The 13,061-nt window shown below is 57.6% G+C and overlaps 1 protein-coding gene across 1 annotated transcript in view; it reads left to right on the top strand.

Annotated features, from left to right (window-relative positions):
* Positions 1–11,889, top strand: part of LOC122384137 (roundabout homolog 2-like) — a 44,988-nt gene extending 33,099 nt beyond the window's left edge. Inside the window, exons 4-6 of the mRNA XM_043371170.1 lie at positions 4,178–4,444; positions 8,665–9,282; positions 10,335–11,889. Coding sequence (XP_043227105.1) covers positions 4,178–4,444; positions 8,665–9,282; positions 10,335–11,509 — 2,060 coding nt within the window. The 3' untranslated portion in view covers positions 11,510–11,889. The remainder of the gene's footprint in view (positions 1–4,177; positions 4,445–8,664; positions 9,283–10,334) is intronic.
* The last annotated feature ends 1,172 nt before the right edge of the window (positions 11,890–13,061 follow it).

The raw sequence follows: 13,061 nt of genomic DNA, 5'->3' as shown, positions 1-13,061 counted from the left end.
CAGCGGCCATTGCATTATGTTTCCGACATCTGATCTGGCCGTGCACCGCCTCGGATCAAATGTATGGCGAGCGCTCGGCAATGTTTCTTGATTAAACAGAGCGCGGGGCGGCGCGTTTGAGGCAGTTGTCATTCAGTCGAGTGTCGCTGCCGCTGAGCCATGTTTCATTAATATTACTCCTGCACAGTGTGACGCCTCAGCGCTAATGAAAATAATCTCACAGTCCGCAGTGACTTATGTTCCTTTGAAATGCTTCTGCACAGTGAACATTGTTAGACTTCCTTCTCCTGATCAGTTTACGCGGAAATGTCGCCCTTCCTGGCAGCTGTGAGAACTGATCACTGAGCAGAATCAATACAAAAGCACAACCTAATAAAACCTCGCTGACAGCGCATATCTTCCTAACACCATTCAGTCCGCAAATACCACCACACCGACAATACACGAGGCGCCAGAATAGTCTCCAAACAGCCATTGACGGACACCGCGCGCCCGGATGGGTCTATATCGGGAGGCGGCGGTCTGAGGTGCCTTTGTCCGTGCTCGAGCGTCGAGTGGCGGTGTGCTGCCGGCCGCCGCGTGCGCCGTGTCCGCCGGCTCGCTCACTGACGGAGCGTCCGATCCTCACGGCGATAGCGCCAAAGACCGGCAGGTGACCGGTGTGCCGGTCCGGGGCGGCTGCGAGTGAGACGACCGGTGCGCGCAGTGAGACGCCTGGTGCGGAGATTGGGATGTGGCCCGCTGCAGCATTGAGCAACTGATTCTCTGGGGACCGGACGGCAGAGTGGAATGGTCCAATTCTCGACTCTGGGAGCGTGCAGTTTGAGTGAGTGAGTAGTCTACACGAGCCACTCAATGAAATGGACCCTGGTCAGTGACATCACACACACAGGAAGTCCGCTGTCCACGGCCAATGACGTCAACGTTACGTCATACCAATACCATAGTTCAGTATGCGTAAGTCGCTGTTCTCAATGCATCGCTTTTGCTCCCTTCGTCACGCCGCGCGGTGAATGACGTCTGTTTTTACTCTGATAAACAACCGTATCATTGCACCGACAGCGTGATAATTGTCTCATCCCACACGCCTCCAAGACGACCGACACGCAACATCCGACGCCGGCGACAAACGCGACGCAACCCAGCGCGCTGCACGTGGCGCGTTTGTCTCCGGTGCGTCACGTGTGTCTGGGGCGCGAGCCGAGTCGTGCCACACCACTAATTACCGCGGTGCTGGGACGGACCGGGGTGATAAGGAGCGCCCCGCGGGTAGCGGAGCGGCCCCTGCCGGCCGCTCGTAGACAGCGGGGAGGGAGGAGTGCACGAGCCGGGCACAGGGCCGCACGGTGGCCAGCCGGAAACACAAACTTCAGTGGCACAACGGAAAGGCAGAGGCCAGGGTTATCGACAGATACGACAGGCCCAGTTATTTTAATTTTCCCAGCTACCGATTTCAAATAACTTGGTCCCCAAAACTCCTAGTACGTCATCAAAATCAATGTGCGTGCTTTTGATGCTCCGGTGATTTAATTGCTACCTATAAGTAACCTTCTGTTTATCTTGACCTTTGTCTTGCTCTTCTTGAGCATAGAAAATGTGACTGATACAGTGAAGAAAAAACTTGAAACATTGCTTACCTATGCAGCATCACCGTAACACTAACGCCATGTGGCCACCGGATATGCTGAGCATTACGCACCAGAAATACCCCGTTGTTGGTTTAGCATAATTCATGATGAATGTAGTATGCAGCCGGCAGAGCGGCGATTAAGCTGCGGGTTATTCGTTATCCCGCCTATTGAGAGCGGCGCTCGTGAATAGCAGGCCGTTATCGTGCAGGGTATTGTTGCACCCTAATCATATATGGACAACCATCTATCTCGCCGATGAAAATCGCCTACCCCTATTTGGCAGCGCTTTGTCTCAACTCTCAGCATGTGTAATGCTTCACTTCAGATGTTCTGATGGCTCGCAGGGCTCGGTTTACGAGCGTGCCTGAGTCATGCAGTGCATTTCATGAGCGGACGACGGTGGTTTTATTACTTTTCTCGGACAGATTCGAGCGCAGACAGCTGTGCTGTCCGCCGGTCGACTCAGCGGGTCGGTCACCGCCGGCCTGAGACCCCACCGCAGTTGACACTCCCAGATGATATGTTGCCCGGCGCTGTGTTTAAAGCAGACCGGCAAATAGAGCCCCCGGGATCCAGCGCTCGTTAAACTCGGCACCGCGGCGCCGCACGGACGCACACGGCGTTCGGGAAACACGGGGCGGCGCCACTGCGTTCCCGGAACGTCCACCATCCGTTCTGAGGATGTGAATAAAGCTGTCGAGTACGGTTCAGTTGGCGGGTCGACTCATCGACGCCGTTTGCGGCCGTCCGATGGGAGGGCCGGCCGGCCCGTCTCCGGCGCGCCGCTCCACCGGCGGGCCACGGACGGGTTTACGAGCCGGGCCGGCCGCGTGTTGGTCGGACGGTAATTCGCCATCAGTTTATTGGGATGGAGACGTTTTACGGCGTCACAACAGCGCGTCGGTGGGCCGACGGGCTGCGTGCCGTGGACACCAGCTGGCGGGCCGGCCCCGCCCCCGCCCCCGCCCCCGCCCGCGCCGCCGGACTGACGGCTGGGGTGACCGATGTCCAGTGCCGTAATGGACCGGCCCGGCCCCGCCCGGCCGCCACCGGGACCAACCCGACCGTCGTAAATTATCCCATATGTCAGCGCCGCCGATCGCACTCGCTTTTACCGCCTGCGCCCCGGCCGCGTCACGGCACCGCCCGAGCAGCCGGGCTCAGCGACACGGCAAGGTACTGCGTGACCCAGCAGGGCGACAGTGTCAGACAGGGAGCCGAGGACAGCATGGCAGCCTTCGACACGGCGCCACAGGAGCCGGCAGCTGTCAGTGGGCGGATTACCCCGCTCGGCAGTGGCTGAGACGGTGACATAACCCGATCCAACTGTGTTCGACAGGCGGATTATCGCCCTCAGCAGTGTCTGACAGCCACAAACTTCACGCTCAGCAGCTGAATGACACAAAGACAGTACGCAGCCTGAGAAACAGTACCATCAAATCCAAGTAGTTCATTCTTTGATCATATGGACAATCTTTCAAAAATAATCCTGTAGCCCACCAACATAGAACATCAGCCATCGTCTTCCTGGTTTACAGACCTATAAGATTTGATCGAGTTCCTCGACCAGTTAACGACTGACTCTTTCTCATTTGCTAGGCTGGGGCGCATGCCACCCCAAACAGCCTCGGACGTGAGAAGGCACAGCCCTCCAGACGGCCAGGAGAGGGATGGGGAGTGGGTGGAGAGGTGCACCAGACGCGTAACCGCGGTAGTCTGCGAAAACAAGCAGACCAATCTGAATGTGTGGCCTGTCAATCGTATCTGTTGATATATGCCATCGTCGACAATATTCAAGCTGTGTTTTCGTTATGTTATCAGAATCATGACAAAAACCATTGTGGGTAGGCTGCGCAGACCAGGTATTCCACGATGTTTGTATATGCTACTTCGAATCTGAAATCAGCGCATTCAGCGCTTCTAGCGCAGTGGATTCCTTCATTTTTCTTGACATGTGATTGGATTGTTCCTTTTTATTATCACTTCCGTCGCAACTGCTTGTTAGTTTTTGTCCTCTTTTGAACAGTCGTCGTCTACATATGCACTGCAGCTTCGCAGTGTGCTGTTGCGCGGTTACGATTAATGCAAACTTTGCCCTATCGCTGTGACATAATCGGGTTATGTTATGTTAAGATGTCGCACGTTCCAAAACAGTATCAGGACGGGTCTATTTTTTGCTATTGTGACTTGCGAAATCAGTTTCGTCAACCTTTGTGCCTTGGGATGATGGCAAGGTAGCCCGCTGTAACATCAGTATGGAGTATGGACCCGAGCCCAGGCCTGCCTTCTGAAGATGACACGCAATTCGTCTTGTGGTCTGACGGGTTGAGGATGGGCCGCCGTTCAACTTGTAAACACATTAACTTATTCGACAAGCCTTCAGGGACAAGGAAATTGAGAAAACTGCATAACAGCTCGCTATCAAACTTGTTTTGAGCATGCTGACCTCTGCTTCTGTTCGGTATACCGTGTCTACGCCACAAAATACCCAAAGGCGACGACCTCGGGACAGCAGCGTAACCCTCTCTGCACCCCTGTGTCCTCAGTGAAGCCGTTCTTTCTGCGTCCGCCGGAGGACATCACTACCGCCGTCTCTCAGCGCGCAGAGCTCACCTGCCAGGTGTCTGGCGACCCCCAGCCGCAGATCGTCTGGAAACGGGTGGGCGCCGAGCTACCCGTCGGCCGCGTCCTAGTCACCGACGAGAAGAGCCTGCGTATCGACGACATACGACTGGGGGACGAAGGAGAGTACTTCTGCCGCGCGGAGAACGCCGTCGGGAGTGTCACCGGATCGGCGAGACTCTCCGTTACAGGTGGGTACAGGTGACCCGGGCTGGAGAGGTCTGAACTGAAGGGTAGGGTATAGGCGCGCTTCTTCGTTAGCAGATCCGCACGGCTGACCCACGCTCGAGAGCGTCCAGGCGCGTGGAGTGAGGCGTGAACCCTCTCGGGTCAGAGGCAGGGGAAACGGTTCGAGTGGAGGGGTGGGGTTCGGCACGCGCCTCTTGGTCACGGCTCAATAAGGATGACCCGGAAGGAGGTGTGAGGAGGGTGGGGTCGGAGTCCGGCGCGCCCCCCTTACCACAGGTGCGTGGAGGGACCTAAGTGGTGGGCGATCGCGGGGTTGGTCGGCTCCCGAGCTTATACAGGTGGCTGAGGACAGCATTTGTAACGATTAAATGAATTAGTGATTATGTCCGTAATATGTTCAGCTTATTCATGAACTGTAAAGTAATTAATGTGTGAATTTCAGCAAGTTTTGCAGCTGGTTTATGATATAAGCCCCATTGAAATCCTGTGTTTGCATTCATCGAACTCCAACTCATGCCTAGCACACACGTGCACCAATTCACACCACTGGTACAATGACGTCAGCAGCCTGCCCCGTGCCATGAACTCATAAACAAACCAGCCAGTTGCCCGGCCTTAGCGTGCACGGCGCCTATTGCACTTCTATCGAATGAAGGCTGCGTGGGAGTCGGAAAAAGGGGAGGGAGTGTGCACCGGTAGTTTCGTGCGCCCCTCTCCCTCCGCTCCTCTGTGGGAGGTGGGCGGTCTCCTTCCTGTCACACTCGGTCACTCTCCCGAACAGACCGCCCGGGCCGTCAGTCAGAGCAGTCTCAGCAGAGCGGGCCTATCAGCGGAGGAAGCGAGGAGCAACAGGCGGAAGGACCGGGTCGAGGGCGGGTACAGGACCGGACTGTATGCAGGGCGCGGGCCGCTGTCTGACGGGAAAGGGCAGTCAGGCGGCGGCTGACGGTTTCTTTGTAGGTCTCCCGGCGCCGCCCTGCGCTAACCCGCCGCTAAGTGCGCTGTCCAACATGTCCGGTCAGCATCGCCCTACTGCCGAGAGTTCTGAGCGGCACCACTCCGGGAATGTCGGCGGAACTTTGGCCATGTTTGACGGCTGTCCGGCGCGGGGCGGGGGCGGGGGCGGCCCTCCTCCGTGTCGCTGACAGACCCAGAGGCTGTCAGCTGTCACAAGTTCGCGGGCCGCTGCGCCGCACGCCGGCCAGCGGCCGACCACATGTGACATGAAATACTCGCCACCCCAGCCGAGACGGTATATGGAAACGGATCACCCGCGATCAAAGGCCATTTTTTGGTCGGTAGGCGACGGTTACAGCTGGCCTCAGTTTGATCTACCGCTGCACTATGGTTGGAAACGGCCTCACGGATGGCCGTGGGCAATCTCGGAATATATGTATATTTGGGGTGTCATTCTGTTGGAAATTGATGAAATGTTTTGAATTGGGCAGAAAAAATTATTTAGTTGCGCATTTAGTCTCCATTATTGTACGTGGAATCGGGAGTTTCTGAGAGTGGCTTTTTTGGTGCGCCGTCAAAGGTTTAAACAACCGCGCTGGTGATAGCATGTGGAGTACCTCCATGACGTTGTAAAACTGGATTATTATATATCAAAATAATCCTTGTTATGTTGGCTATCGAGTGGAGTGACTCTTTTTCCCATGCGTGTTCAAAATCAGGAACGGCATTGCATTCTGTTTGCAGTGTCACCACAGCAATATTTGCAAAATTACGTTTATGTTTCATTGGACATACAAAAAGTTCTCCATCGACCTCCATTGAGCTTTTTGGCAGAATAAGTCTCTGTTCAATTCTGCGTAAGGGGAACGTAAAAGCAGACTGCGCACTTGTGCGCAAAATCGTCCGTGAAGCTTCATCTCCCGAGGCGTACCTACCCGTCGCTTCGTTAGCACCAGGTCGGCTCGTCAGTCTTGCAATCGCTTATCCTTATAAATGATGGTAAGAAGCAGGGTTGCGGAGTCGTGGTGGAGCCAAATCCGACTCCGACTACGACTCCGACTCCTGACTCGTTGCCATGACTCCGGCCGACTCTGTCTCCGACTCCGGACCCCTGCCAGTGTTTCGGAGTCGTGATGGAGCTGTTCCGATTCGGACCGACTCCGACTTCCACTGCGGGCTCCTGACCGACCCCGACTCCGACTCCGACTCCTGGCTCGTTGCCACGACTCTGGGCGACTCTGGCTCCGACTCCGACTCTGACTCCGACTCTGACTTCGACTCCGCACCCCTCGTAAGAAGTAACTGCTCGCCGCTGCACCTGGAGTATGGATATCGTGCAAACGTGTATGGATATCCTGGAGTATGGATATGGATATCCACCGACAGAGCAGACATACAGACATGCTGTAAACGCCATTACACTGCCAATACCATGGCAAATCAAATGGCTATCTATGGTTTTTGATCATCGTTCTACATTTCCCAAAATCTTGAACTGAATGTTGGCAATTTCTCGTGACTACCTACTTCACGACCATGATGCATGCATTTCTGAAATTGATCTTTTTTTCAACCAGCTACGTACTCGTATGATAAAATGAATGTCACCATCGTGTTCTACGCCCAAAAGTACCCATAAAACATGTGTCATGCATGGGCTGCGAATAGGTACCAGTTTTAATTTTCGGGGTTATGTGCTTACCTGATTGACCTGACTTTGACCCTGGCCAGTGGCCTATGTTTGACTGACCCCTACATTGATCTGACACTCTTTTAGCACTTATATGAAGGGTTGTGACAGTTGTGACAGATTGCTTAGGACCAACTGATGACTGAATTTATTTAGGACCAACTGATGACGATATAATCGAAACGCGAAACGCGAGGCACCGATTGCGAGGTTCTAAAGTCCATGCTACTGAAAACCCGATTTCAAGTGTTTGACCTGACCTTGACCCGACCTGTGACCTCGAAATTCAACTTTAAAGTATTCATGTGAATCGTCTCGTCGCGTTCTTCTTTCGTTTGCCGCGCCTCGTGCGCTTCGCTGCGCCTATTTGTTCGCGAGTTATCGGCTGGGGGCGTTGAACGCCCCCCCCCCCCGGGCAAACGGCGGATGGGGAAATACCCCAGCAACTGCCGGGTTAATCTGACGCATGTTTTGTCATTTGATCGTCATTTTATTTCTTACTTTTTTGCCCAATCTAAAAAAAATCATAAATACTCTTTCTCCAAATTTTTGACCGTTTATGACCAATAGTAAGACACTGTGCGTCACTACGTTGATATGTCTTGCCCTAAAGCATAACAACAATATCCATTCAGTAATAGCAGTATTCAAAACATGTTCAAAATGCCTCGCGATATCGATAACATAACGAAAGACATAGGCGACTTATAACATACTTGCAATGATGACGTCACACACGCGTGACGTGACGTGACCTCGTCATTTCTGAGTTACTGTATGATGCACGAAAGACACTGGTATACCTATGCAAAGTTTCATCGCAGTCGGTCTACGCATTAACAAGTTATGGGCAAAACATTTTTTTCGCGTTGACCCCCGGCCATCCGTGAGGCCGTTTCCAACCATAGTGCGCTGGGGCGATATGAAATGAAGTTGGATTGTTGTGATAAATCACCTCGTTTGGCTATTTTGGAATTCATATTACGCACCCAGTAACCCGAGACAAAAGCCTGTTAAGCCGCCGCCTTTCTGAGATATTACGATCACACGCTGACTAAAATCGACCGACCCGCTGGCGAAACTACACTCGCTATTTGCGTTACACAACTTGCCGACTAGTTGTGAAGCTTGTCTAGATCAATCCTGTGCGCCTTTGTGGCATCACTCGGCGCTTGTGTAGTATTGCGATCCCCCTGTCTGGATTGCCACCGCCTGACTGGCTCAGTGCCCCGCAGTGACCTCATCCGCCCGCTCCGTTCACTGTCCATCCGCTCCTCTGATGTGGCCCGGCGGATGTTGCCGATTTCTCGTGTCTAGTTCTAAGGCCCGTTGTCATTCGCGGTAATGTTTGTCAGCTGGGCTGGCGGCTGGCGGCAACACAAGGAATTATAAATGATACCGTCACGCACAGGCGCCTCCGTGCCTGGACCACTAAAGAACGGACGACGACATACTCCGTCTGCTCTTCATCCCGTCACTAAAACACAATCAACCTCTGAACACAATCAACAATGACTTCAGACCTCCCTCTGGCCATGTTTGACCTGGATCTGACCTCTCGCTGACCTTCCGCAGCGCCGCCGAAGATCACCACCCGGGCGACGATCGCCGAGTCGGACATCTCAGAGCCGGTGGCGCTCGACTGCCGCGCCGAGGGCCGGCCCACGCCCATCGTCTACTGGCTGAAGGAGGGCCGTCCCGAGCCGCTGGCTCCCGGCGGACGGCACACGCTCGGCACCAACGGCTCTCTGGTGCTGTCCCGGCCGCGGCCCGGCGACCAGGGCTACTACGTGTGCGGCGCAGTCAGCACGGCCGGCTCCGACCTGCTGCGCATGGAGCTGCTGCTGCGCTCGCAGCCGGTGGCGCAGCTGCCGGCGCCGCAGCAGCAGGCGCGCCAGCTGCTCGACCGGCGCCCGGTGTCCCTGCTGACCGCTCGCGCCGAGTCGCCCTCCGGCGCGCTGCTCGTCTGGAGCTCGGAACCGGGCCTGTCGCCGGTGGACGGGTTCTATGTGCGGTACCGACCGGCGGCTGGCGGTCCGTTTGCCACGGTTACCGTGCCCGACCCGGCGGCGACCAGCCACCGTCTGACTGCGCTGCGCAGCCACACGGAGTACCAGGCGATCGTGTCACCGTACTACCGAGGAGTCGAGGGGCGTGCCGCGCCGCTGGCCACCTTCACCACTCTGCAGGACGGTAAGGAGCACCGCGGGACACCCGGAGAGGGACGAGCCACCGACGTTAGTCACCAGTCAGTCACCACCGGTATAGGATAACAAAACACACAGCTTTTGGAATACCACACCCGGGTGATGTCACGGGGTGGGCGGCGCACTATTTTCAGACCACGAGTTTGGGTGAAAGCGGACCCCGTGCGGACCACACTCGGGGTAACGCCGAACACCTCTGACAGCGCAGACACGCGGCGGGGGAGGTGCGTCGGTCCCGAGCGTCTCCGCGCGGCCACGGCCAGACGGAGACGCACCGGGCGCCGCGATGTGGGGCGGAACGGAGCGCTGTGCCGAGGGGAGCAGTCCGGGCCCCCAGCGCCGTCCCAGACGGAGCGCCGGCGACAGTCACAGCCGAGAGGCCGAGCCACGACCCCTGCACGCCACATTACCGGAGAGAATGCCGTGCAGCGCGCACCCGAGCGGCACCGGGTGCACATTGAGCGGCACGGCAGCGCACACTGCGGCCCGTCGTTCATTTATTTCACGGCGGTGAGCAGAGCCGTCTCGGCGCCCGTCTTTGTGGCCGCCTTCCGGTGTTTAATCAGCAGTGCTGCCACCGAGCGAGACCTGAGTCACCCCGTGGAACCTTTGTTTTTGGGAAAAACAAGCAGCAGTGCAGTGGGTAGCAGGAGCGCCGCCGAAATTCTAAAACAATAGCGACATACATTGAGACAGCAGCAGCTGTCTCGGGTCGGGTCCGGTCCTATGTCACACGAAAACACATACCGCAGTGGCGAGGCTGGTGGCTACATTAGGACATATTGGACTCTAATTATGTATCACGCCTTGCAATCTAGACTTGATTTACCGCTAGCTGCGTATCTGTGACGTGTTGATGTCGAGCGTTATTACCGATACGACGTTGTCATCGTTCACTTTTTGTCTCTGCTGATATCAGGTATTTCAAACGGTACAACTCTGTGCAACGCAATATCATGCAGCTATAATGTACTGCTATCGGATGTGACCATCTGTGCCGCCCATGCACTGACATCTGCCTCGCCGTGTCTGTTGCAGCTCCGTCGGCGCCGCCGCAGGGTCTGAAGGCGCGCGTGGTGAACGACACGAGCGTGCTGCTCCACTGGCAGCCGCCTCCCAAAGAGCACCGCAACGGCCTCCTCACCGGCTTCGTGCTGCGCCTGCTGTCCAACGCCACCCAGCTGCGGCGCAACTTCACGCTGAACGCCACCACGCTGGACCTGCGGCTGACCTACCTGGAGCCGCACACCGACTACTGGGTGCAGGTGGCGGCCGTGACCGCGCCCGGCACGGGACCCGACACGGAGCCGCTCGCGTTCACCACCGGCGGGCCACCGCCGCCCGCCGCCGGCGACAGCGGCCGCGTGCTCGACCAGGCCTGGTTCATCGCGCTCCTCGGCTTCCTGGTGTTCGTGGTGGCGGCGCTGGTGATCGGGTTGGTGTACGTGAAGCGACAGCAGACGCTGAAGCAGGGCTTGTCGTCGCCGCGGGGCAAACAGAGCCAGGAGGCTATGTGGGTGGACCGCAACTGGCGGCCGGCAGACTCGGACAAGGACTCGAGTCTGTCCGAGCAGAAGCTGCTCGGGTACCAGCAGCACCACGTGGGCGGCGGCCCGCCCGGTCAGACGGCCGCCCTCTGCGCCGAGTACGCTGAGCTCGACCAGCTGCGCGACAACGGTCCGTACGCGTCCGCCTGCGTGATCCGCCAGAACCCGCTCAATCGGATGTACAGCCTGCCGGGCGGGTACGCGGGCGCGCAGAGTCTGCCCGGCGGCAGCGGCAGTAGCGCCAGCGGCAGCAGCGGCAGCAGGGGCTTCCCGACGCTGCCGGCCGGCGCGGGCGGCGGGGCGCACCAGCCGTGCCAGCCGCGTCTTCTGGACGTCATACCGCCGCCGCCGTCACACCCGCCGCCCGACGAGCGGGCCACCTACCACCGGGCGGGCGCGGCGCGCGGCGGCTACCAGTACCGCGACCCGTGCGTCGAGTACCGCTGCTCCGAGGGCGAGTCCTCGTACGACGAGCGGCCGCCGCCGGGCGTCGTGCCGTGCGCGCGCCGTGCAGCGCCGCCCGTCGAGACCGATGACTCGGACTATTACGGCATCCCGGCCGGCGGCGGCTACCACGGCTACGGGCTGCGCTCGGCCGCGCCGGTCGCCTACCCTCACATATCCAGTGCTCAGCCAGCCGGCGGCGTCGTGGAAAAGCTGGCCTAGTCGTTATCGTCGCGCCGATGGACGTTATATGGACGTTATTTGGACGTGATCGTCGTACGATGAACGCGCGGGCGTTCTTCGTGTCGGCCGAGCGTGCGCGAGTCGCCGTTGTGTATTTATTGCGCCGCCTGCTTGTAGGGTCTCCGCGTGCGCGGCATCAGTAACCGCTTGGTGTCATTCCCGTGCCATCTGCACGTGCGGCGGCCCGTGGCGACCGTCGCACGTGCCGCAATAACCCGTGCGCCACCGCCGCCGCTGCCCTGCAGAGCCGCGAGCGCGCGCCCTTGTGCTCCGATCGGCCCGTTTGTATTTTGTTAAAGCTGTGATATGTACAAAGTAGGCAAGAAACCTGATCAAACAGGAATAGAGACACGATTATAGACTGGTGTGTACCTGTCTTCCTTCGGGCTGGGTTTCAATTAAGTTTCACCCGGTGTTTATCAGGTCGGGTATCGCGGTATGCACACACTCGCAGAGGAGGCTGGTCCGGCCACTAGATATGGATCGGAGCGCTGATGAGATGCCGCCACGGACAAAGGTGCAGCGCGGCCAGTGAGTGGTCACCGGCGCTACGGGAGGGAGCCAGCAGCCACCGGCAGTATACAGTAGACAGCAGACACCAACAGGCACTGGCAGGACAGCACCCAGCAGCAGCCACCGACCGGGGCACAGCAGACACCATTAGCCACCGACCGGGGTACCTCAGACGGTAGGGGACGGAGGAAGGAGAACGATGAGGAGGGCGGTCAGGGAGGAATGGGGAACGCGGCATCGGCGGGGGTCCGAGGATCGGGGCACGGTGACACTGTAGGATGGAGGTAGGGGTACGACACATGGGCCGGGAGTGGGTTCAAGGCTGCCAGGGCAGTGACACGCGAATTCCTTACTCGCATTCCTCGCAAAATGTCACAATGCTTGTAAGGTAGTTTCAATGAAACATAGTTAAGAAGAACGGTGTCCGAATAAATAGTGTCAGAGGACAAACGAAGACGGACAGCGCAGTTCAATGTCCAATCACCAATGCTCATGATGCCCGATATTGCTTAGCAGTAACGGAAGGAGCGGCACTGCAGACATGAAGAATGGAAAATCGACGAATGGCCGCACGGGCATGGCTGATAAGCCTCAGAGTCAGGCTAGCTCGTTTGATCTCGCTAACAACGTTAGCACACAGGGCTCTACCCGGCATTGATCATCTCCGCATCTAACTGAACTCCTTTCAACCGTGAGCGACCCTGCGCCGGGGGACGGAGGGAGCCCCTCACTGAGGGAGCCCGCACGTGTCGCCCGGGCGGGCGCAGCCACCATTGAAATCCACAGGGGCGCTCCCACGCTCCACACAGTTTGTTCAATCGACCGGTGGCCGCCGGCTGTCAATTCAGCGGGCAGGTCGGCCGATCGACAGTCCTCAGAGTGCACTGTTGGCCGGGCCGAGGGCCCTCAGAGTGCGGCACTCCCCAGCCGCACCGCGCGCAGCGAGAGGGCCGACCCCCGGCGCTACCGCTGGATGGGACAATTAGGCGGCATAGCTGTAAACTCGGCGACCTCAGAA

Source organism: Amphibalanus amphitrite, unplaced genomic scaffold (genome assembly GCF_019059575.1).
Source record: "Amphibalanus amphitrite isolate SeventyFive unplaced genomic scaffold, NRLGWU_Aamphi_draft 000182F_arrow, whole genome shotgun sequence".
Lineage (NCBI taxonomy): Eukaryota > Metazoa > Arthropoda > Thecostraca > Balanomorpha > Balanidae > Amphibalanus > Amphibalanus amphitrite.
Note: the sequence above shows the minus strand (reverse complement) of the source record. Positions and strands in the feature narration are given on the sequence as shown.